The sequence below is a fragment of the Alosa alosa genome, chromosome 15 (genome assembly GCF_017589495.1).
Source record: "Alosa alosa isolate M-15738 ecotype Scorff River chromosome 15, AALO_Geno_1.1, whole genome shotgun sequence".
In the NCBI taxonomy this organism is placed as follows: domain Eukaryota; kingdom Metazoa; phylum Chordata; class Actinopteri; order Clupeiformes; family Clupeidae; genus Alosa; species Alosa alosa.
Window position 1 is genome coordinate 30565749 of NC_063203.1, and position 21052 is coordinate 30586800.

The 21052-nt window shown below is 42.7% G+C and overlaps 1 protein-coding gene across 1 annotated transcript in view; it reads left to right on the forward strand.

Moving 5' to 3' along the window:
• Positions 1-7439, forward strand: part of micall2b (mical-like 2b) — a 22658-nt gene extending 15219 nt beyond the window's left edge. The window contains exons 15-18 of the mRNA XM_048264071.1: positions 4508-4581; positions 5601-5715; positions 5861-5907; positions 6579-7439. Of these exons, the coding sequence (XP_048120028.1) occupies positions 4508-4581; positions 5601-5715; positions 5861-5907; positions 6579-6664 (322 nt within the window). The 3' untranslated portion in view covers positions 6665-7439. The remainder of the gene's footprint in view (positions 1-4507; positions 4582-5600; positions 5716-5860; positions 5908-6578) is intronic.
• The last annotated feature ends 13613 nt before the right edge of the window (positions 7440-21052 follow it).

A 21052-nucleotide genomic window follows, 5' to 3' on the forward strand; every position in this document is an offset into this window, starting at 1 on the left:
TCCCGTCTGACATGTACAACAATGTTTTTCACAATTTGCGACGGAAGGTTTTGACTGAGCGTGTTAACATAAAATAATAATATCGCGAACTGTTGAGTAAGGGGGTCAGTCGTGTTTGTGACACACAGACAGCCTTGTAGCCTATTTTGCTTAGGCCTCACTTTTAACGACAGTAGGTTGTGAGCGTATGTTGACAAAAAATAACTATGCAATTAAAATAGTCAACTTAAAACTTTGCTATTATTAATGTATAGCACAAAACCATAACCAGTAGGCCTACCAGAACCTTGCATATTAGCGTCATGATTTGTGTGCGTCTATTTGGCAAGGCCACTAGCTGTCATGGATGCGTTGCTAAAGGAAGCTTTCATAGCACACGACCTGTCCCTCAACATATCGCAACCTCTTGTCAACCTTATACAATCTGTTGCTGAAGACAAAAGCGCCCCCTCCAGGTTGTCGTTATCAGATCCGCAGACCTAGAGCACACACAGTATTGCTGCTCATTGGAAAACTGAGTTTGTAAAACTCAAAATTACCATGTTTTCATTCATGCGGATGAGGCAACAAATGGAAATATGAACAATATCTAGACTGTTCTGATTCGTTACTTTGATGAGGAAATGTGAAGTCTTGCAAACTTGATTTTATAGATTTTACTTGGTGAATTGTATATTAACAAGAAAAAAAATCTCCCCTTTAAACACTTTTGGCCTGAAGTAATTAAATAAGAGTGTAAGTTAAAGCCTTGCTACAATATTGCTGCAGTAGAAAAGAACAGCAATGGCTAATCAGCAATGGTCAGGGATGGTATTGAAATATTGTTTTGTTCATCAGGAAATCTCAATCAAGAACACTCAATTCGCCTTATTCACATGGCGGCCATTGGCAGCTAAAACGAGGCTACAGGGTACACGAACCATGGATTTTTATGTTCTATGCATTCACCTGTAGGTGGCATTAATTATATAGTAACTTAAGAGTACCCTGTAGCCTCGTTTTGGTGTTTATTTGGTGCTTTACATTGCTGTTTGCATCTTTTTGTACATTAAAAACCAATAGGTCGCGTAGATATGAACAACGTATGACTTAAGGCTTGAAAAAAGTTCAGTCAAAAGATTTTTTTTTCACTTTAATCCCTGCGTCTAGCTCAGTGGTTAAGGGGTTCGGCTGGCAACCGCAAGATCGCTGGTTTGAGTCCCAGATGATGACGTGATGTTGCACGTCGTGCCCTTGGACAAGACGTTGTGATGTTGCACGTCGTGCCCTTGGACAAGGCTGCTTTGTCGTGATGTTGAACGTCGTGCCCTTGGACAAGACGTCGTGATGTTCCATGTCGTGCCCTTGGACAAGATGTCGTGATGTTGCACGTTGTGCCCTTGGTCAAGGCTGCATTGTCGTGATGTTGCACGTCGTGCCCTTGGTCAAGGCTGCATTGTCGTGATGTTGCACGTCGTGCCCTTGGACAATGCTGAATTGACGTGATGTTGCATGTCGTGCCCTTGGACAATGCTGAATTGACGTGATGTTGCATGTCGTGCCCTTGGACAAGGCATGTCATCTGCAGGGTCTCAGTCCACCCAGCTGTAGAATGGGCACCAGCTCCTGCTGGGGGTTACCTGGTGGACTGGTGGACCAGTTCCTGCTGGGGGTTACCTGATGGACTGGTGTCCCGTCTCCTGGTGGGAGTTACCTGATGGACTGGTGTCCCGTCCAGGGGGAATCTACGGCTCTCTACGCTTAGCACCATGGAAACCGGACATAAGCACCGGCACAATTGGCCTTCATGGCTAGGAGTGGATTAACTAACTAACAATTTAAAAATAAAGTTAATACTGACCTGCAAGACCTAATACTAATACAATGAACTGGGCAAAACATTTAGCTAATTTTAGCCAACATCACACTACACACCACACTACACACCAAGCGCAACACAGACACGAAGATATCGGTACATTCAATCATTTAAAGTGACACTGTTACCATGACATTTCCAAAAATGAAAGACAACAAAGTCTCATTTAAAGTCCACTTCAGTCATGTTTGTCTAGATCAGTGGTCCCCAAACTATGGCCCGCCACCTCATGTTGGGTGGCCCCCTAAAACATGTCTGTGGTATATAGCATCCGGCCCGCATGGGAATACGACATCGTCGAACTATAACCTCCGTAATTTCCCCCATTCATTCTCTATGGCGAGTCTTAAAGCGATGGTTCAGAGTAATTTCACCCTAGGGTCCTTTGCACCATGACCCCGAGCCAAACACCCTCCCAGAACGTGTTCTCCCTTGGTCCAACCCTGATCGAGTAGCGCTGTCAGAAACTAATGAGTTTCTGCAGGCGTAATGGAACCAACTTTTATCTCGTAGATTACGCCACTAATAATGCCCTGAATGGTACGAAACTTCTACAGTAGTACAACTATGTTCTTTACTCATAAAACGAGGCATTGAAAAGTTTGTAAGTACACCAGGAGTTTATTTAGATAACACTTGCCTGATGGATGCTACTATCTGCTACTATACCGCTGCGTCGACGTTACTTCCGTGATTTGGGAAAAGCCCATAAAAGTCCTGGCAGGAAGCGGTTACATCAAAGTTTTTTGGTATATCCCAGTTTTTAATATTTTTTTTTCCGAAGTGTTCACAACTTAGTGTTAACTAATAATTGTTGCAAACTGGTACTACAAACAAAATATTAGTGCATTCCTGGATCTACATCCTTATGCTTCCTGCCAGGACTTTTACAGGCTTTTCCCATCGCTCTCTGAACCATTGCTTTAACAGTACACATGTAATACTCATTTTGTCCACTGGTGGTTGTTTTGGCGCTGTTTCGCATTTGCCATCGAAAACGGAATGAAATGTATAGTAGGCCTACCTGCAAACAATGTAAGAGGCCTATGCTGACTGCATCAGTGCTAAAAGTATTCTAAACGTTTATCAATTAATTGTTAATAACTAACTAACTTCTATTCAAGTCATATTTCTGGGACTTTCTGGGATAATTATTTCTATTTTTTATTCACTCGTTCAAATGTTCATACAGAGTTCACAAAGTTCTCATCAGGTGAGTGAAAGTTAGAATGGTGGTCATTTCAGATGTTTTTGCCAGCACTTCATAAACCTCTCATAGTTTGAGAACTAAATTATTTGTCGGATATTGTTTGTCCACAACTTGAGCTGTGTGCAAAGACACAGAGTTCAGAGTCCACACATTTTAATAAAATATACTTTTGGGACTCCCTGCTAATGCTTTTGGGAATGCTAAAGTATTTGTATTAGTATTATTTCATTTGAGCTACATTACTGATATGGCATGATGGCAATATAAACACAGCTAACAATGGTATTGTTCACAGCACTAAGCTATTTATGGTTACTCTTATACTCAGAGTCTTTGGCCCTCTTTTAGAGCCAGGCATAGTGAGCTGGCCCTCGGAAGAAAAAGTTTGGGGACCACTGGTCTAGATGTTAAAGCACTTCCAATTACTCAATAAATTAGCTATTGGTATTATCGCTTGTTGACATTGTGTGGTTTCTGCAGCATGGAGTCAAATTAATGGCTATGGGCTATATTTTGGGCACCAGCGCATGGCGTAAAGCTCATTATTCACACGCGGAAAGTTTAATTTGGTATTTTGCATGTTTATTTTAGGCATTGTGCCCAGGGGTGTGGCAATTAACAACCTAGGGAGGGGCCTGGCGCGTTGTCTAAAAATCGCTATCATACACCACCTAAACCTGGTCAGAAGTCAATGGCGAGTTGTTCATATGCTATTTTAAGAGTGCATGTCAACAGTCATATTGGCAGGTGCATGCACCATCCTTCTATCATTCATGAATGCACACCAGCGCACGTCAATGCAAAGCATTACAAATTGCACGATTACAATGGGAAACATAATTAGAATAAAGATATTACGAAATACTGTACATCTCATGATGAGATGAGTTATTCACCATCATTTGCAAATTGGTAATGACTGTTAAAAGTGATTAGGGGAGAGGCGAGAGACACGTATGGAGCACAGCTGAAGACGCACTGTCACGAGATATAAGCAACTCCTCTGCAGGATAAATGTTGTTTTATTCAGTCATTTGAGCAACATTAGGGTTAAGTGTTGATTTTTCCAGCCTATGTTTTCGGTGGTAACCCATTGTCAGTCAATAGTGAAAGTAACTTCATATAACTGTCTTGTCGTTGACTGACTCCTTGGTGAAGTTAGTTTCACTTCTCATTGGTTTAAAATGATGTTACGCCCCAAACACACCCATATGACTGATTAAAAGACCTAGGAAAACCTTGTTACGCCATGCGCTCCACTTTTGATAACGAAACCCCTCCCAATGTGAACTGGACATCCTACAAAATTTGAATGGACAATTGACGAGTGACGATGCACTTTAGAATGTCATGATAGGGCCCCTTATGTTTTAACAATTAAGTATTTTTCATCTAATTTAGTGTGTGTGTGTGTGTGTCTGTGTCTGTGTCTGTTTTAGCGCCAAGAATCAGGATCTTGAGGAGCAGCAGCCCAGTGTTGAAGCCGAACTCCGAAGGCTGATGATGAAACCTGGTACACACACACAGACACACTGGATAACAAAACAATTTGGGCCATCCCCTCTTTCCTAATTAGTTTTTAGTTTTTGTGTGTTTGCCTTGTCTGTCAGTGTTTGCATTGCTGTTTCCCATACATTGACTGTTACGGCCTCAAAGAAGCCTCAACAAAGGAGAGGGAGATGAGACGTGCGTAGCGATCGATTGACCATTTATTTAGACGTGACCAACAGGAGAGGGTCAGTAGTCAGAGGTGTCGGATGTTTGTGGTGATGACAACACCTGCACACCGCTGTGTTGGCGCTAAGGAGCCGGCCACGCCCACCTGCACACCGCTGTGTTAGCGCCAAGGAGCCGGCCACGCCCACCTGCACACCGCTGTGTTAGCGCCAAGGAGCCGGCCACGCCCACCTGAAAGGGGGAGACAACTAAAATACAAACAGCAGGCCGTCACGTTGACTTATGTGTGGCGCCCCACCACACAATGATTTTCTATGTTGTACTATTTAAATGGGATGAAATCCTTTCATTGTAGAGCTATGTGCACCTTCGCTCAGTCTCTCTCTCTCTCTCTCTACTAGACTACTGACTAAATTGTGATTAAATCCGGTTAGCATAATAACCACATTGCACAAATTTGTTCAAAACTGTTGCATTCCACCACAAATAGAATTCAATTCTGTGGGAAACGCTGCTCTCTGCCTCCCTGATTGTTTGAGAACCTGTCTGTCTGTGTCCATATGTCAGTGAACCTGTCTGTCTGTGTTTAAATGTCAGTGAACCTGTCTGTCTGTGTCCATATGTCAGTGAACCTGTCTGTCTGTGTCCATATGTCAGTGAACCTGTCTATCTGTGTCCATATGTCAGTGAACCTGTCTGTCTGTGTTTATATGTCAGTGAACCTGTCTGTCTGGGTTTATATGTCAGTGAACCTGTCGATCTGTGTCCATATGTCAGTGAACCTGTCTGTCTATGTTTATGTCAGTGTACTTGTTTATTGGTCGACCTAACTGTCTGTCCGGCGTGTCTTTCTAGAGCACTTGAAGACATCGTTTGACCGTAAGCGCGAGGAGGACCTGATGGCCAAGCTAGTGGAGATAGTTAATGACCGGAACGCCATAGTGGACGGACTGGACGAAGATCGACTCAGGTGTGTGTGTGTGTGAGTGAGAGAGAGAGAGAGCCTTTGGTTGTTTTTCTCATCGGTGGATAGTCAGGTGATTGTAATAGTTTGTCGATGTAAGATTGCTGTCTCTTCTCTCACCTTGTGGTTGTTTTTCTCATCATTTCTTTAGAGAGGAGGAGGAAGATGAGCAACTCAATAAGATGATGGAGAGTCTTGGTGAGTCACGTCAGCAGCTCAGATGCTTCAACATGTACAATAACCAATCAAACAGGCATCCAGACATTGTGGATTTACTAAACACACACACACACACACACACACACACACACACACACACTATATGTGCCTGCATGGGTTTTTGGAGTTGTTTTACAAGGGGTTATGACTCTCTCATAATTTCACTTTTTTTAGGGTTGTCTTTTAAAGGTGGTATCAGCGATTGCAGGCCCAAAAAAGGGACAAACATAAATGATCACATTCATCTAATCTTTCCCAACAATCCGCTAGCTGCCCACCCCATAAGCAGGCTGTCAAAAAACGCGTTTCTGTAGGCAGCCTAGACACAAAAACACAAAAATAAAGTGTTCTAACCAATAACCGACGAGATGCGCGTTTAGGAGAGTTTCAATTGCACGGAGGGAGGGGGAGGGTGGTGCGAGCTAGCTCTCTGTTTAGTTTGAATGCCAACAGAAGTGACGTTACCCCGCCATCGCTGATACAGCCTTTAAGTGTGAATTTACATTTGATTTTGGGGAGACCTGAAGTTATTCAATCTAGCTTCTTCCGTCGCCTCTCTACGGTTCTGGTAGGGGGTACAAATTCACTATTGAGAAATTAAGACATGCACTTTTTTTTTTAAAAGAAATCTCTCTCTCTCTCTCTCTCAGATTTCAAGAAAGAGAAGGACAAGAAGAAGTCTCCCAAGTCTAAGTGGTTTAGTTTCAAGTCCAAAAAGGACAATGTTGTGTCTTGAACTCCATTATTTTTCTATGTCTGTGTGTGTTGCTCTGTTGTCGTTGTTTGTTTATTTGATGTTGCTTTCTGTACGCTGCTGTACAGTCATGCAGATTGGAGAAATGTTTTGTACAAAAGATTTGTAGTCCTCTGATCGGGCCCAGTATCTGCGTTAACACTAAGAGGCCATTACTCTAAGGAGAAATTTTACCCACATTTTAATGGGATTTACACTAAAGCAATATTTGCTATTTGCTCTTAAGTTTTAAGTATATTTTTACTATTTGAACTTTTGAATTTGAGGACTCGATCAGTGCACTACAGCTGAGGTGGCACCAGAGGGCACTGTTTGAATGATTCTGTTGCAGGCACTTCAGAATCAGAACACACACACACACAGACACAAGTGGATGCAGTGAGTGCAATCAGTCTTTATTTTTCAGGGTGATTTTGTGTCATAACTTTTGCATTATGATATCAGAATGCTGGATCATAATGAATGTATTCTAGAACTCATTGTAGCATTGATGACATTGTAGTTTTACAGTAACAGGGTTGCCCTGTAATATGACAGTGACCTAATAATGCATTTTGTCAACTTTTTAATAACTTTGTTTTAATTGAGATTTGTACAGATGTTGTTTTATTGGGCAAGTTGATCATATTTTTTTATCCTCTGTATCACCATAGCGCGACAATGACACCATGACTTGTAAATAGAAATACATTCCTCTCGGGTCCTTTCCCAGGGATATTGGTCAATTTGCTCCATACAGTAAAAGAACTGCAGAAAACATCAGTGTGTTTTGTGTGTGTGTGTGTGTTGTTTGTCATCAGTACACTACTTATATTAGGCTATGCACCATTTCTTCTTATCAATAGCTCCTCATCAAACTGGCCTAAATAGCGTGGACAGTGGAAACTGTGAGATGCCTTCAAATCCATTCAGAAATGAACAGGTCCTTGCAGATCCCCATTTTCTTACAGTGAAAGGAACTCAATTAGATTCACCACTGTTATGAAGCAGGGAGGCTCTTCATGTCTAGGGTCGGTTAATAAAACTAAAAGCCTATTGCAATTCCCAACAGCAAAGACAATACAGTAAACAGAGCTCCACAACCGCTAATCCTATCCACTAGCTCTACATGCAGGAAATGTGTGGGAGTAAGACCTACCAGGAGCCTCAGAGCCGTCAACATACCTGTGGCGTGCTGCAGGAGCCTCATAGAGCGGTCAACACACCTGTGGCGTGCTGCAGAAGCCTCATAGAGCGGTCAACATACCTGTGGCGTGCTGGCACTCTCTACTCGGTGCTGCTGGACCAGCTGGATCAGCACAAGCTGGTTTAAGTTTTATTTTCTCTAAGTGATGTCAAATCAAATGCCATTATTTGCCATTAGGTTCAAATGTCATATAGTGCTCAGTTCAAAACCCAGCATCTATGGCGATGTGGAGGTGCGTTAGGGCCTAAGCACTGATCTCTGAACAATTCTATGCCTGAGCTCATAGAACTGGCATTTCTGAATCATGTTCTTTGATTTCTCAAGTGCTTTTAACACCATCCAACCCCTCAGACTGGGAGACAAGCTCTTGCAGATGGGTGTGGACGCTCACCTGGTAACCTGGAATACAGACTACCTGACCGAGCGACCACAGTTCGTCAGACTGAAGAACTGTCTCTCTGACACTGTGATCAGCAGCACCGGAGCGCCACAGGGAACTGTCCTCTCTCCAGTCCTGTTCACCCTGTACACATCTGACTTCTGCTACAACACCGAGTCATGCCACATGCAGAAGTTTTCTGACGATACTGCAATTGTTGGGTGTATCAGGGACGAGCAAGAGGAGGAGTACAGGATCCTGGTGGAGGACTTTGTGCAATGGTGCAAACTCAACCACCTTCAACTCAACACTTCAAAGACCAAGGAGATGGTGGTGGATTTCCCATGCAGGTCTAAGCCCGCTTCTGCTACCAGTCTCCATTGATGGGGTCAATGTGGGAGGTGGTAAGCACCTACAAGTATCTGGGTCTCTACCTGGACAATAAACTGGACTGGTCAGCCAACACTGACGCGACTCTCTACAAGAAAGGGCAGAGCAGGCTGTACTTCCTGAGGAGGCTCGCGGTCCTTCAATGTGTGCAGCAAGCTCCTTGGGATGTTCTACCAGTCAGCCAGCGTCCCAGCATCCAGTCAGCCAGCCAGCAGCATCCTCTTCTATGCAGTGGTATGCTGGGGAGGAAGCACAAAGAAGAAGGATGCTGGGCTTACTTGACAGGCTGGTAAGGAAGGCTGGCTCTGTAGTGGGAGCTGAACTGGAGTGCATCACTTCAATATCTGACAAAAGGACCCTGAACAAACTGATCAACATCTTGGACAATGAATGCCATCCACTCTACAGCACTATTAAAAAGCAAAAGAGCTTGATCAGCTGGAGATTTCGCTCACTGACTTGCACAACAGACAGACTGAGGAAGTAATTTGTCCCCAGGGCCATTGAACTGTCCAATGCTTCACTAAAGGGAAGAGGAGAGATAGACTTCTCTGCTTAGTCTGTCTGCCTCTCCACCCTCTCCATGTTTGAGTACTGACTGCCCACTACTGCTTTACTACTGTTTTACTAATGTACACAGCCTAATGTTTTCACTGCGGTTTTCCTGCTACACTGTTTTTCATGTTTTTCATGCTATATTAGCACACATGATCAATGGTCTGCTACAATAATACTGAATGGCTGTAACCCTATTACCTCAACCTGTTCTTGCACTGACATAGTTTTTTATATGACCTTGTCTACATGATACTTTGCTCTCCTATTTGTCCATATTATTTATGCTGGTCTCTAGACCTTATTATTGCACTGGTGGACTAATATATTATTTATGCTGGTCTCTAGACCTTATTATTGCACTGTTGGACTAATGTTGGACTACTTTTGCACCTTCACCATGACACTCACTCTCTTGAGCACCTTACCATACACACAGAACTACAGGACTACTGTTGGACTACTTTTGCACCTTCACCATGACACTCACTCTCTTGAGCACCTCACCATGCACACAGAACTACAGGCCCTGTCACTACAAGCGTCTCATGCTTGATCACCCTCAAGCACACTGGATTTTTTACATTTTTTACATTTAATTTATATAGTATATTTAGTTTTAGTTTTGTTAGTTTTTCTTATCTCCTACTGTCTCTATTGTACAGTGGAGTTTGGTTATATGTTTATACTTATACTTACCATTTGCATGTTGTGTGTGATGTCTGTATGCTACTGGGACCCCCTGAATTTCCCCTTGGTGTCTGTCTGTCTGAATACAATTTCTTCTTTTGCATGGTAATGGCAAGTTTACACTAGAATTTTTAAATTGAGTATCAAACTGTGCTCATAGACATCGGTTATCGGAAGTTTTCATGAGCCCATAAAATTATTTTCTTTACAGAAACAGGTCTGGTTTTAATGCAGGGGATCTGAGGTCCAAAAGATCATGGCCATCCTATATTGTTTTTCAGCTCTCTAGGTTGTTTGCAAAGATTTCTCTGGATACTCTGGATATTTAATGATATTATGTCCTATAGGTGATTAAATCCACAAATACCTCACAATTTCATGTTAACACTTTTGGCATATTGTTTCATCATTTGTCCACACATTTTACTAGACTCTGCCTCTTTGTGATGCTCTTTTTATACTCAACCATGGTGCTAGTTACTCTAATTAGTTGTGAAATATTCCTCCTGTTGTTGTCTTTAGCATTACACAACTTTTTAAGCATTTTGTTACAAACAACAAAATGCTTAAAAAGTTGTGTACACAAACTGAATATTCTTCCACTATAGTTGTCCCAATGTTTTTTGAAATGTGTTGCTCAAACATTTCAATAAATTCCATTAACAATACCGATACAAATATCTTGCATTTATGTTTTTTTGTTGTTTTTTTAAAGCATTCTATGATGGAAAAGAAATGTATTCACTTTCAAAGCAACACTTATGCAACAATATTCCGTTTTATAAGGTGTGATTTCATCAGGAGAGAAGTTGTTTGTGTTATTTTAAAATTTCTTTTGATGGAATATGATGTGTTGTGAAGGACAGATAAACACATGTGTCGTTCCCACTAGCCGTAGGATAAGACCAAAGTATGGTGGGGTTTTGTACAAACTGAAGACTCTCACTATAGTTCATCTCAGTGTTTTTCAACCTTTTTTGTGCCACGGCACACTTTTGACACTTAAAATGTCCCCTGGCACACTAACATCCTGTGTGAAGAAAAAATAAACATACCATAGCCTAAAATTTCAAATAATACACAGATATGGCCTTATTATGGCTTCTATGCAAGACCTGCTCAATAAAACAAGTGCCCTCTGTTTCATTTGTAGGTGACTATATCTAATTTAATTGTTGTTATGAACTGGATATGTGATGATTCTGGGTAACACTCCATAATAAGGTGCCATAATAAATAGCAAACTAGTAATTACCTAACCCTTTGTTAATATTTGTTCATTGTTACTAACATATCTATTTGGCACAAGTTAATAGTTTTTTCATTATTAATTAAATATTAGTTGTTTGCATAAAATCTGTATGTTAATGTTTTAGCAAATCTATTAACTAATATTGTATTAATATGTGTTAATAGTTAACTAAATGTCTTTTTGGCACTAATTAACAGTTATTTCTTACATCATTTAAATGTTAAATGTGTATTTGCAAACTATATGTTAATAGAAATGACTTATTATTATTTAACTAATTGTTATTAAACTGTGCTTCTGTCTATCCCAATATGAACCGCTCTCCATAGGACCCTTACAATAGATAGATAGATAGATACTTTATTGATCCCCAAGGGGAAATTCAAGAAAAAAACACAGAGCTACCTTGACATGCTGCCACTGTTGTCGGCGCCGGAACCCCTTATAATAAAGTTGGTTAAGCTTAATTAATATATTAGTAATATATAACTATCAGTATGGGGGACCCTTATAATAAAGTTGGTTAAGCTTAATTAATATATTAGTAGTATATATAGCTATCAGTGTGGGGACCCTTATAATAAAGTTGGTTAAGCTTTATTAATATATTAGTAATATATAACTAGTCAGACGGTGAAGGGACTGAGACCAAAACTGGCTCATCACATTTATTCCTTTAGGAAAAGTTAAAACAAAACAACAAGTTGAATGGGCTATATTACATGCATCATTCCTACACCATCACTGTCAGCCCTACTAGCAAGGGAGACATGCGACATGGAATGTTCAGGTGCACAGAACGACAGTTTATTAATATTCTGAGACTCACTAAACACTCACAGACGTAGACCATACGGAGGTAATGCATAAACATAATGCTAAACTAAATGTACATTAATTTCCTGCTAGACTGAATTGCACTTTCCATGCACACCAAGCTAAATTACACTGAATGCATTGAAAGTTGCTAGCGGAGTTTACAGCTAGTCACGTTAGACTCAGTGTGTATGAACTCGTGGTCATAATGAAAACATTAATACACGTTCTCTAAGTTGCTAGAATTGCACCCAAATCTTAACAATACATCTAAAGTAACATAATACAGGTGGTATATCAACGTTTTCAACTTAAACATCATTTTACAGTTACAAAATTAAAACAAAGTGGGGAGTGCTTTATACAGTCAACCTACGCAATGCAAAGCATACCGCTTCTGATCGGCTATGGCAACAAAACAAGGACAAAACGCAGCAGAGCTGCAGTATAGCGTTTCTCCAAAGGGGGCTCCAAAACACCAATCTCAATAAAGCTGCTTAATTACATACAATGCACATACAAACACTAAACTACATTTCTAACTCTGTTACACCCCCCTCCCCTGAATTTCGGCTGAAAAAACTATTAACTTGTGCCAAATAGATATTTTAGTAACAATTAACAAATATTAACAAAGGGTTAGGTAATTACTAGTTTGCTATTTATTATGGCACCTTATTATGGAGTGTTACCTGATTCTGTGAATACTGGATATGGGGCCCCCGTTGTACATTGCCTGCATACCACAAATAATGCAATCATACAATCAATGAGAGCATGTGGTTATAAATTCTTTGATGCAACAGTTTCTTTTCTGGACCAGTGAGTGACATTTGGGGAATTTTCTGCGGCACAGCTGATGATCTCTCACGGCACACCAGTGTGCCCCGGCACAGTTGTTGAAAAACACTGGTTAATATGTCAGCGACAGCGCTGCAACAAATCAATCAGTATTATCCAATTGTGTCGAAGTCCGGAATCAGTCAGTAAACATTGGTCGTAGTGTTAAACTTGAGCAGGGGCTTCTGAATGTGTTTTTACCTTGGATTTTGGCACAAGGGATTTTAACATCTAATCCTGTGTATTAATGTAATGCTGAAGCTAGCATAGGCTAGTGACTGCTGTGAATAGGGCAGCTGGCAACTAGGGAAAGACCTTGTGACAGCACGGAAAGACGGCTGACAGGAGGGAATAGACCCCGCCGGGGCTACAATGGGTTAGCAGCTCATTGTGGCAGTAGCCCAGGCTTCACTAAGCTATGGGCTGCACCCTACTAAGCTACATTACGACATAATGAGAAAATACCCCTAGAGTCAGCGAGAGCAGGGGCGGAAGATGACTCACTTGTGATAGACATGGTTACTGACCCTGGAACGAATTTGATTACGAGTAAGGAAAACATGTTTGTGGAAGCCACTAGTTCAGAGAAAACTGAGAAAAAGCTGCAGATGTGTGTGTGTGGTTGGCAGAAGGTTACAAGTCTAAAGGGCCTGAAAATTCATCAAGGAAAAAAGAAGTGTTTGGTAGAGGGAACACAGGGTCCCCGCATTGATAGCTATTTCTTAAGAAGTGCATCAAGTCAGTCGGTTGAAGTTCAGCGACAGGAAGAAACCCACAGTTTGCAGGACATCAGTACCCCTGTTGTTGAGGAAAGTTCTAGCACTGAGGCAGAAAGAGAGGCCAGTCAGCCAAGGAGGGAGAAGATTAATGGTCATAGGCCTGGGGTTAGATGGCCAGGCGCAGCAGAATGTAGAATGTGGGAAGATGTTAATAGTGATTTGGTCAGCATCCTGGGTCAGCTCAAGGGGACGACTGAAAGCAAATTAGAGAAAATGGGAGACATTATTTATAGCTATGGTAAGGAAAGATTTGGGACTATTGAGAGAAGGACAAAACGGCAACATGAGGTAGTTAAAATCTAGGTGCCAGCAGGAGATAGATAAACTTATCAAGGAGAGGAGGCAGCTTAAGAAGCAGTGGAGAAAAAAGCTACAGATGATGAGAAGGAAGGTATTGACTGTCTACAGGCAGATGTGAGGGGAGGTATTGACTGTCTACAGTTGATAGTGCTAAGAAGAGCTGAAAATATTAGGAAAAATAGGAAGAAGAAATCAAGAAGAAATCAACTAGCATTCTATAAAGACCCATTTAAGTTTGTTAAGTCTTTATTCGTAATGCAGAAGAGTGGTAGTCTTTGGAACCTAAGCAGAAGCTTGAGGAGTATTTAGAGGGAGTGCACAAAGATGGGGAGAGGTTCAGAGAGATGGTACTTCCTGCTGATATCCCACCTATTGGTGAATTAAGTAGCCAATCGACGATAGTCCACCAAGGTGGAAAGAGAGGTGCAAGAAATAAAATCCACGTGCAAGGGCCTCTTCAGCCCCGGGACCTAATGGAGTGCCCTACCGGTTGTATAAGAATGCACCAGATGTTTTAAGATTTTTATGGCAATTAATGAAGATAGTTTGGAAAAAGCAGAGTATTCCTAAGGCTTGGCGGAGGGCTGGGGAATATTTATTCCCAAAGAAAAGGGACGAGTGGAGATTAATCAATTTAGGCCAATTAGTCTACTGAATGTTGAAGGGAAGGTTTTCTTCAGTGTGGTGGCATGGAGACTGACAAATTACCTTGAGAGGAATAAACTAATTGATACCACGGTGCAAAAAGCTGGAATTCCTGGCTTCTCCGGTGCTTAGAGCATACCAGCATGATTTGGCACCAAATTCAATTAGCAAAGCGTGAGAAGAGAGACCTGCACGTTGTGTTCTTGGATTTGGCTAATGCTTTTGGGTCGGTGCCATAGTCTGTTGTGGGAGGCCTTTGATTATTTCAGAATCCCAGGTAGCATTAAAAGCCTAGTAAAAAGCATACTTTCTGGATATTCAATTATGTTTTACTACAGCTGATTACACCACAGGGTGGCAACAACTTGAGATAGGAATCATGGCAGGATGTACCATCTCCCACTTGCTTTACAATGGCAATGGAGGTCATCATTAGGGCCTCAAAATGGGTAGTGGGTGGGGAGAAGTTGCAGGGAGGGCCACGCCTCCCGATTAGGGCTTTCATGGACGAGATGACAACCTTGGCGACAACCGCTCCATGCACCAACAGGTTGCTGGGTAAGTTAAATAGTAATCTGCAATGGGCCAGAATGAAGGTGAAACCAAGTAAGTCGAGGAGTCTCTCAATTGTTAAAGGGAAGGTAACAGATAAGAAGTTTGCTATAAATGAGGAGGTGATTCCCACAGTTCTGGAGAAACCAGTGAAGAGTCTGGGAAGGTGGTATGATGCAAGCCTTAGTGATAAATCACAGGTTGAAGACTTGAGACAGGTCACTAGGGCAAGGTATTGCAAAAATTGACAAGTCAGGGCTGCCAGGTAAGCCAAGCTGTGGTGTTTGCAGTTTGGTTTGTTGCCTCGGCTAATGTGGCCATTGACAGTTTATGAAGTTCCTCTGTCAAAGGTAGAGAGGTTGGAAAAAATGATCAACTCCTTTGTCAGAAAAATGGCTCGGAGTCCCACACTGCTTAAGCAGTGTAGCCTTGTATGGGAAGGGTATTGTAGAGTTGCCAATATCTAGTCTGACAGAGGAATTTAAGTGTGCTAAGGCTAGATTGGAATTGACTCTTACTCAGTCCAAGGACCCAGTGGTGAGGAAAGTTGCACCCACAGTTAATGCAGGGAGGAAGTGGAACCCAGAGCAGGCAGTTAAGCAAGCTCAATCAGCATTGAAGCATAGGGATATAATGGGCCATGTGCAGCACGGGCGGGAGGGTCTAGGGGTGGGTGCAAGTAAACCCTTGTGGAGTAAGGCTTCTGCAGGAGAAAAGAGGAAAATGGTAGTGGAGGAAATGCATAGACAGGAGGAGGCTGTAAGATGTACTAAGGCAGTGTCGCAGGCAAAACAAGGGCAGTGGGTGAACTGGGAAGGGGTGGAAAAAAGATGGATTAAATGGAAAGATCTATGGGGCATGGAAGCTGGTAAGATCAAATTTATGTTAGGTGCTACATATGATGTGCTCCCATCTCCCAAGAATTTAAGTCAATGGTTTGGTGAGGATGATAAATGCATACTTTGCTCGTGTGTGGGCAGTCTCCACCATATCCTATCAGGATGCAAGGTAAGTCTCACCCAGGGCGTGCGTATACATTAAGCCATAACCAGGTATTGAAATGTGTGGCAGCGGCAATAGAGGATAAAAGGAGAGAAGTCAATTCATTAGCAGCTAGTAAAGGGGTAAGGCAAATTAACTTTGTACGTCAGGGGGATATACCTTGTTCTGCGAAGGCCAGGTGTAAAACCGGCCAGTTGAAAAATGGGGCGGGCTGGGAAATGAAGGTTGATCTTGGCCAGCAGATGGCGGTACCTCCACATATAGTGAGTACTAAGCTACGACCCGACGTAATTCTATGGTCGGATTCAGAGAAGACAGTTTACTTCATTGAACTCACTGTTCCTTGGGAAGACAGAGTGGAAGTGGCCAATGAGCTGAAGAGAGCTAAATACACTGAGATAGCAGAGGAGGCAACTAAGCGAGGTTGGAGTGCACGATTAAGGCCTATTGAAATCGGTGCACGTGGGTTTGTGGCCAGATCTGCTATTGGCTTGCTGTCTGAATTGGGCATTTGTGGTCGAAGTCTAAGGCAGGTGGTTAGTAACATGTCTTTAGCAGCAGAACGGGCAAGCGAATGGTTGTGGGTAAGGAGAAGTTACCCTTCCTGGGGCGCAAGCTAAGGTAAGCTAACTGGCTCATTTGACTTGGTTGCGGGTAAGGAGAAGTTACCATTCCTGGGGCGCAAGCTAAGGTAAGCTAACTGTTTAACCTTTTAACTTAACGAAACAGGTTTTTTGGCAGCATGGGGCGAAGCTAACTGGCTAATTTGTTTTGTGTTTGGGATGGGGCCTAAGCTAACGGGCTAAGCTAACTGGCTAATTTGTTTTGTGTTTGTGATGGGCTGTGCCTAGGTTGATGGTTGGTTGGCCAAGGTTTTTTATGGTTATGGTTTAGTCCACATCAACGGGACAGACCAACCTAGCCAACCCCATGCCTAGGTTGGTTAAGGGTATTTGGATGTTTGTTGTGGTAATATGGTGGCAAAGCTAACTGGCTAATTTATTTTGTGTTTGGGATGGGGCCTAAGCTAACGGGCCAAGCTAACTGGCTAATTTGTTTTGTGTTTGTGATGGGCTGTGCCTAGGTTGATGGTTGGTTGGCCAAGGTTTTTTGGTTATGGTTCAGTCCACATCAACGGACGGACTAACCTAGCCAACCTTGACCATGTCTGGGCTGGTTAAAAGTATTTTGGGTATTGGATATTTCAATGTGGTAATATGGTGGCAGCATGGAGGGGAGTGTCTCCAGGACGCTGGTTTCACTGTTAAGCCTTCATGAGGTGTCGTGGGCCTAACTTAACGAAACATCGGTGAATGAGGGTGCCCACTTGATAACCCCAATGACATGCTGCAAACTATATAGGCTACTGCTGTTGGATGGGCCATTTGTATTGTGCTTGTGACCATTTGTTGGCGGATTTGTGGGTAGTGTGCTTTTTAAAGTTAAACTTGAGCAGGGGCTTCTGAATGTGTTTTTACCTTGGATTTTGGCACAAGGGATTTTAACATCTAATCCTGTGTATTAATGTAATGCAATTGCGTGCAGTGAGATTTTCAAATGCATGCTTGGTGCCGCCCCTCGAGTTGGGCCGTTACATTAGTCATGGCCAGACCCTTAATATTTCTAGATTTCCAGGCTAGAAGCCCCTGGCTGTAGCGTGCTGATTGGGGCTGGGCTCTGACCTCTGACGTGCACTTGAATGACAGACTGAGGCAGTACGGGACATGACCAGTGTGTAGATTGGGACTGGGCTCTGACCTCTGATGTGCACTTGAATGACAGACTGAGGCAGTACGGGACATGGGCTGACCAGCATGATGAGCCCAGCTGTCAGGGGTACGTGCTGCTTTCTGGGAAAACAGAACAGGAAGTCAAGACAACACAAGTGGATGAAAAATGAACTGCAGCCATGAACAGTAAAAATGTATGGTCATATACAGAGAAATACTGCCACCTTGAGTTTAAAACCAGAGGTTAAAAAAGACTGAAAAAGATTCTGCAAAATGTGTTGAAAAACAGGACTGTGAAGTCTAGTTAACTCTTCTTCCAAGAATTCTTAATGCAGCACTTTGGTGCTTATGCAGATGATGATTCCTTTCCATTTGTTTAGCCTCAACTAATAAAATACACTGATGTCCCTTCAGCGAATACCTCATGTATAAACTAATGTGTGCTTGTATGCTGAATGTATGTATGAATATATCAAAACATAGATGCAGATTTGTTCCATGAACAACAACACTGCCAGTTAAAACATTGTATTCCAATGACTTCATCCGATGTTGTAGTACATTTCTGGACCATCCTCTTCCAGGCTTTCACCCATGTGATTTCAGCTGTCTCTGGCACACAATGTAGACAACAGCAACACTCAGTACTGGTGCAGCAATGTAGCCTAGAAATCTAGGCTAAAATTATCTAAAATTACATTTGCTGCCAGGGCTAGTCTAGCAACTCTCTGTTGGCTTGTGAACTCCAGAAATCGAAACTCAATCAGGCCAATGATATCGTGTATAGAGTCGTTAGGTGGGCTTAACATAATGATTGATGGCAGAGTTGCAACAGTTTGGCTTGAATTCCATGCTACTTGAAAACAAATAAGATGGATGTTGCTGTTGGCGAACAGTGTGACATGAGTTAAGCTTTTATTAAGTTGGCAAACGTTTGAACTTGCCAACTAGCTCCGCTGGTGGGAAACGCATGGGACTCATAGCGCTGCCGCTGTCCTATTGCGTGCAGAGGGAATTTGAAAGACAACTGATTATCCCACCCCTCGGACTGAGCACTGCGAACGGTGAGTGCCCAGACCCTACATTTTAATGAGGGTCTGGCTCGTCAGGCTAGCAGCAATGCTCTTTTCGTCCTAAATGAGCTTCCTCTTCCTCCTCTGCCTCTCCAGGGCTTTACTCTAATGCCAAACTGCTGCAGAGGTCCTTTACAGACAAACACTTGCCCAGGTCCTTTACAGACAAACACTAGCACCAGGTCCTTTACAGACAAACACTTGCCCAGGTCCTTTACAGACAAACACTAGCACAGGTCCTTTACAGACAAACACTAGCACAGGTCCTTTACAGACAAACACTAGCACAGGTCCTTTTACAGACAAACAAACAGGTCCTTGACAAACACTAGCACAGGTCCTTTACAGACAAACACTTGCCCAGGTCCTTTACAGACAAACACTTGCCCAGGTCCTTTACAGACAAACACTTGCCCAGGTCCTTTACAGACAAACACTTGCCCAGGTCCTTTACAGACAAACACTTGCAGAGGTCCTTTTACAGACAAACACTTGCAGAGGTCCTTTACAGACACACACTTGGACAGGTCCTTTACAGACAAACACTTGCAGAGGTCCATAGACAAACACTAGCACAGGTCCTTTACAGACAAACACTAGCACAGGTCCTTTACAGACAAACACTAGCATAGGTCCTTTACAGACAAACACTTGCACAGGTCCTTCAAACACTTGCCCAGGTCCTTTACAGACAAACACTTGCCCAGGTCCTTTACAGACAAACACTTGCACAGATACTTTACAGACAAACACTTGCAGAGGTCCTTTTACAGACAAACACTTGCAGAGGTCCTTTACAGACACACACTTGGACAGGTCCTTTACAGACAAACACTTGCAGAGGTCCATAGACAAACACTAGCCCAGGTCCTTTACAGACAAACACTAGCCCAGGTCCTTTACAGACAAACACTAGCCCAGGTCCTTTACAGACAAACACTAGCCCAGGTCCTTTACAGACAAACACTAGCCCAGGTCCTTTACAGACAAACACTAGCACAGACAAACACTAGCACAGGTCCTTTACAGACAAACACTTGCACAGGTCCTTTACTGACAAACACTTGCAGAGGTCCTCCATAGTCTTCTGTAATAGGCTAAATTCCGGGTTCGCTAACTACGTTGTTGGTGCTTTGTTTTATGTGTAGGGACCCTGAGCAAGCTACTGACGAGGTTTGGTGCTGTTTTGAACAGTATTACTGGTTAAAAAATGCATTATTGTATGTATTTAGCCAGCAGCCAGACCAAATTGATCCCTTGTCTTAGCTGGATTACTGAAGCTAAGCAGGTGTTGGCCTGTTAGTACTTGAATGGGAGACCTCCTTGGAAAACTAGTTTTCTGCTGGAAGTGGTGTTGATGGGTGGCCAGTAGGTGGTACTCTTCCCTGTGGCCAAAAAGATCAATCCCAACGCCCCAGTGCAGTGACGGAGACACTGCACTGTTACAGATGCCGTCCTTCGGATGAGACGTTAAACCAAGGTCCTGACTCACTGTGGTCATTCAAAATTCCATGGCACTTATTGCACAGAGTAGGGGGTTCCCTGGTGTCATGGCTAAATTCCCAATTTGGCTACCTAATCATCCCCCACTGTGATTGGCTCATTCACCCCTCATTCTCCACCTCAAGCTGGTGTGTGGTGAGTGTTCTGGCGCATAATGGCTGCCGTGCATTATGGGTGCTACACATTGGTGGTGGTTACTAGTGAGGTCCCCCCTTCCATGTGACGCGCTTTGAGTGTCGAGAAAAGCGCTATATAAATTAGGGGTGTAAAGATTAACCGATACGTATCGGTATCCGTTTTTAACGTGTAAGATACGGCTACATCGATACGTGAAGCCCCGTATCGGAAAAAAACTGAAATGAACCAGTCGTTATATCGATTTACTTGTTATGAATCGGTTAACAACGTTTTCTGCTCGCTCAGACTTTCATTTACGTGCCAAGCAGCGCGTTCGTCCCACTTCCGGTTTTGAAACTATACGTGGTACGGAATTGTGGGTAATGCAGTTGGTTTTTGGTTACATTCATTGCCTAAAGTTGTCAAATGACCTCATTACCCATACATCTACTGCGACTTAAGCATGTGACAACTTGCACTCGGTCGGCTTTTGTTTTTCGAAATTAAACACTTATAGCATTCCTAAACAACAACGTGGCCCACTGGTTAGCACTCTGGACT